This window comes from Montipora capricornis, chromosome 4 (genome assembly GCF_036669925.1).
Source record: "Montipora capricornis isolate CH-2021 chromosome 4, ASM3666992v2, whole genome shotgun sequence".
Taxonomy (NCBI): domain Eukaryota; kingdom Metazoa; phylum Cnidaria; class Anthozoa; order Scleractinia; family Acroporidae; genus Montipora; species Montipora capricornis.
In genome coordinates this window covers 14099277-14104276 of record NC_090886.1, presented here as the reverse complement: position 1 = coordinate 14104276, position 5000 = coordinate 14099277, and the positions used below count along the sequence as shown (strand labels likewise).

At 40.0% G+C, this 5000-nt stretch overlaps 2 protein-coding genes across 2 annotated transcripts in view; one reads left to right on the top strand and one right to left on the bottom strand.

Annotated features, from left to right (window-relative positions):
• LOC138045610 (uncharacterized) overlaps positions 1-2195 on the top strand; it is a 31007-nt gene extending 28812 nt beyond the window's left edge. Inside the window, exons 14-15 of the mRNA XM_068892169.1 lie at positions 456-569; positions 1824-2195. Of these exons, the coding sequence (XP_068748270.1) occupies positions 456-569; positions 1824-1939 (230 nt within the window). The 3' untranslated portion in view covers positions 1940-2195. The remainder of the gene's footprint in view (positions 1-455; positions 570-1823) is intronic.
• Positions 1661-5000, bottom strand: part of LOC138045611 (zinc finger matrin-type protein 5-like) — a 9432-nt gene continuing 6092 nt past the window's right edge. The window contains exons 3-4 of the mRNA XM_068892170.1: positions 4164-4238; positions 1661-2651 (exon numbers count right to left, since the gene is read on the bottom strand). Coding sequence (XP_068748271.1) covers positions 2413-2651; positions 4164-4238 — 314 coding nt within the window. The 3' untranslated portion in view covers positions 1661-2412. The remainder of the gene's footprint in view (positions 2652-4163; positions 4239-5000) is intronic.

Genomic DNA, 5000 nt, shown 5'->3' with positions numbered 1-5000 from the left:
CAAAGTTTAAGCGCTTTTTAACTCATTAAACTTCGATTCAACAAGTTGATAAAGGTCGAGTTGCCACCGTGAAGAGATTGAATGCCTTAAGCTTCGAGCGTTAGTCCGTCGTCTTAAGGCCTGGGCATACGACTTCAACATCCGTTCGATTTTGGTGAACATTTCCTCTCCCCCCCCCCCCCCCCCCCCTTCCTCCCTTCCCCTTTCAACCGCGTTGACACCTCTTTTGAAACACCAAAACACAGATGCAATACCACACCGCACAGTTTTTTTTACAAAGAACTCCTTCATCCTTCATTCGTTTGAATGTAACTTGGTTGGTAGTAATTTGCCTGTTGCAAATGTTGATTGGATCACTGCCTTGTTCAATACTGTAATGATTCAGTTTCTTTGGTATCGTGGCCAAGTTTTAAATTTTGAAAAGCTCTTAATCTACCTTTGCTACATTTAAACAGCCTGCCAAGACGTACACAACGCTGTAGACTGCAAGCGATGGGCGGCACGAGACGAGTGCAAGAAAAATCCTTCGTGGATGGAGGTGAATTGCCCACAAAGCTGCCTTGTTTGTGGTATGTTAGCCAAACGAGAATAAAGAATAACTTCATTTAATCTCAGACAAATCAATTGGGACCCGTCCCTGGTAATTCAATATTGACTATCCAAGAATTCTTGTTGAGTGCCGTGAACTTACATGGGTACAATATTGGCCACAGGAATAAGGGAATCAGGGTGGCTTAGTGGTTATCTATCGGAGCCCCCCACCACAGCGAGCCGGGGTTCAACTCTAGCCCCGGCTTGCGTGTTAACTCGAGGATTTTTCTCCGGCAACTCCGGTTTTCCTCCCTCATCAAAATTGACACACAGCTAATTGACATCTAGCTGTGGAGCTGTGCTCCGACAACAAAGATGGATTGTATAGCGGCAGCCAGAGGCGCCTTCTTATGCTTTCAGTCCGATATCGTGAGCTGGGTCCTTTCGTAATTCAGTCTCCAATAATGCAAGAAAAGGGTGATTAGCACTCCCAGTTATTGTTATTGTAAGGGGATGGTGAAGGGAGAGTTGCGCCTCGTAGTGTCCGGATATAATTTGTCCAGGATACATGTTAGTGAAGGTTACATTAACTTGCTTTGGGCGCGAATGGAGGGAAACAGTTTTCCATAAACTGAGAACTGTATGGGCTATCCGTGCATCTTTAACATGCAAACACATCTCAAGGATAGAAAATGTGGTTTCTCCTTTTAAAGTAAACTTACACCCGCGGCCACACACACAAAAAAAAAAACAAACAAAAAAAACAAAACAAAAAAAAAAACATTAGCTCGTAGGTTACATTGTACCACAAATCAAAGTTAAAAGAGGGGACTGGTTTTGAAGCTCGGCAAACATCAAAGGAGCAAACAAAGATGGAAAGATTTAGGTTGGAAAGTCCACGACCGTGCACAATCTTTTGTTTTGCGCTCATACACTATGCATGAATTACGTAACCAACACGTTTCTATTGGTTAGTTCCTCCGTACGGAGTAAACAACTATTGTGTTTTGTGCACGGTCAAGTCCAAAAAAGAGAACAAAAACCTACAACAAAGAAATTTGTCGGGTTTCATAACCATTCCCCTCTATTAACTATGCACAAATGGAATACTCGCAAAACAAGTCAGATCGCCGAAATCTTAATTTTTAATAACAAGAGACCTTTTTTTGTTGCCGCTATCGACGTCATTGGGTCATTGGAAAAGCTCTATAGTTGACCCAAAAAAACAGCAAAGCACAAATTTTAATCTCATGAAGGTCTAACAAGTAAAATGTCTCTTGCTTTTTCAACAGATTGTCACGACAAGAACACAAAATGTCCTCAGTGGGCTAAGAATGCATATTGCAGTAGTGAGCAATTTGCAGTTTGGATGGCAAAAAACTGCAAAAAGAGTTGCAACAAGTGCTAAAGACAAGGGTAGTCAGCAAATTTTCGGCAGTTTTAATTTCGTCAGGATTTGGATATTATTGTCTATGTTTCTGAACATATTAGTAACAAGCCATGACCTGATGGTCTGCACTGAAAGTCACATTATACTGTAAATGTCACAATTCCCTTCTGTACACTGTCTTGTAAAACTGGAATGTGCAGAAGAGTTTTAAAAGCACACAGTTTTTAATAAACTGAAGACCATTCAAAAACAATAAATTATTATTTTGACCATGCCTGGCTGACTGTGCCTACGTGGTGTGAAGCTGTATGCCCTAAGTTCAATGTGCCCTCCACATATCAAGGATCGTTTTCCTGTGTCCTAATTGTCCATACAACGTCCGATCTACTCACATATCCTCAGGGGAATTGTGAAGCAAGCTTGTGTCTTTAGCCTTTTCAAACCACTCTTGTTACTTCAGCCTTTGCTGCGACCACGCACTGCCTCCTTAATCATCCCCAGTCCACTCTGGGTAGTTCAGGGTAGCCAGTCGGTGGTGGTGGCAGCAAAGACGGGGGAAGAAGTTGGAGTGGGGGCATCCCAGGGGGAAGAGTGTAAGTGGTCTGTTGACCAGAATTTCTGTCTGCATCTCCTCTTTCATTTTTCTTCTGCCTCTTCTCCCACTTTTTAATCCAATCTTCAAGCCTTGCTGCAGGCTGAGTTGTTTCTAATTTGTTTGTTTGTTGACCACCTGCAATAAGAAAATTACATGAGATAGAACCTGAGACACTTCCATAAAATTTAATTTTTGTTATCTATGGGTTGGGTGGTTGATTGATTCTTTGACTGACAGACGGACTGACTGACTAACTAACTGGCCAATCAATTGATTGATGGATTCCTTCACTGGCAACTGCAGACTACATGTAATGACCCCAACACTAGACTGCTAGCAGTCCATTCTGAGTCAGTCGAACCACCCGCTTTAGTCACACAAGTGAGCTAAGGGGAGAATGGGGATACTCATTCCCTCGGCTTGCTTGCGTGACTAAAGCAGGCGGGTTCGCCTGACTTGGAAGGGACTGCTACCTGACTTAGAAGGGACTGCAACCTGCTACTAAACCAAAACAAAATTGCCGGCACTAATTGGGAATCAAATCATATCAACTCTTAGAGCGGTTTTCAATTGAGTGTCGAAAGTAATTAGCGAATTGCTTTGGTTTTGCATTACTTCACTCAGTGATTGGTTCAAAGTTCTTGTGCCACTTTTCAACCAATCAAAAGTGAAACCAAAACCTTTGTGTCGCTTTGTGTCGGCTACGTGTGATTACTTCGAGTTGTGATTGGTTTACTGGATGTCTCCTTCCTTTTTGATTGGTCAAAGTAATTACTTTGGTTTTGGTTTTACAACACTCGATTGAAACTTGTTCTAGATATCAAGTCATAGGTTCGCTTTTTGAGGGGAAAACCACAGTACTTAGAAAAAAGAAAAACCTTTCGGAGCAGAGTAGAAAACCAACAAACTCAACCCACATGTGATGCCAAGTCAGGGAATTGAACCCACGCCACATTGGAGGGAGGCAAGTGCTCTGAACACAGTCTGTGCCATCCCGGGTCCGGTAACAGTTACTTATATATCCACTGATGTTTCCACATACTTGCCTGCAGAGGCAGTAATTCTCTATATATTGGCCTCAAGAATAATGATCCCTCCCTGGGTTCATACAAGGAAGTCCACAAGTCACTAGCTATCACTGACTCCCAGGTCTTCTAAGCAGGTCTTCGATTTCAAAAATGAACCTTCAATTTGTTGCAAATAATATTATTTTGGCTACAGGCCTTTATTCTCTGTAATGAAGCAAGGAATAATCACTGTCTCTGGGAAGAATGCTTTTCTTTTCTCAGAGAAAACTATCAAAAAGTAGAAAAGTAATTTTTTACCATAAAATAATTTATTATTTACAGCCCCAAGAATTTCCATTACAGCTACCAGAAGCATGCATGACCTTGGAAGTGTGTAACTTGTGACTCTTCCTTGGAACAAAGCTGAGGATTTTAGGACAACGCTGCACATGCGGGAAATGCACAAGCTACGTTACATCCAAATACGGAAATCTCTAGACTAAACAAAACCCCAGCTCTGAACTTCAGGTTCATGAGCTTCTGCCATCACTCATTTTCTTAAGACTTGGAAATTATACATAAATTGATGGCACATTATATTCCAGACTTTTTGCAGCCAAAAAAAAAGTTAATCCCTTACTTGTACTTTGAGCTGCCAATAGCATCTGTGGGTTTGTGTGAGAATACCAACAACTGGCTCCAAATCCACAAGAACCTATAAAACAAACAAAAATTCATTTACATCATTCGTAATGAAAATAAAAAACAACTCTTTAGTTTAATGATCATTGTCTGTACAGTGTACCTGATACATAAGGTTGGGATAAAATTTTCTTCATTCAAAATTAATAATAATATTGTGTATTACATCAACACTCAGTTCTGAGGTTCAACAGGTTACACTGCATGTACATGTATATACTGTACATACAATGTAAAGCAACACTACTACTCATACACCGTACATTGTACTAAAAATCACACAAAATGCTGCGCAAATATTGTGTTATACAAGACACTGACATACATGTACATCCAATGAATATACAAACAAAGATAAACAAAATTAAAGCAGTGGCTTTGAGGGGAATGAACTAATATTAAGTTAGGTATAAAATGGTGTAACCTGTTCAGTCAAGTGTTCATGCAAAATTCATTGGAGGATAAATGAACTGACTACTTTGGCTAGTAACTGATTAACAGTCTACATCACTTTTTTTTGTTGTTGTCTCTATCACAACAATGCAAAATGTTTGGTTACTAAGCCTTCGTACACATGTATGTATAGTTAACAGAAGACACTGTCATTTCAAAGCTCCAAAAATAAATAAAATACAATACTATTGGTCAAGAGAACGAAAGCTCAAAATAACACAATAAATTATTGGTGTTACTGAATAAAAATGATTGAACATGAAGATTGTTGACATTGTTTTTTTATTGTCAAGATTGTCACTGTCTTTTCATTTAAAAGTTC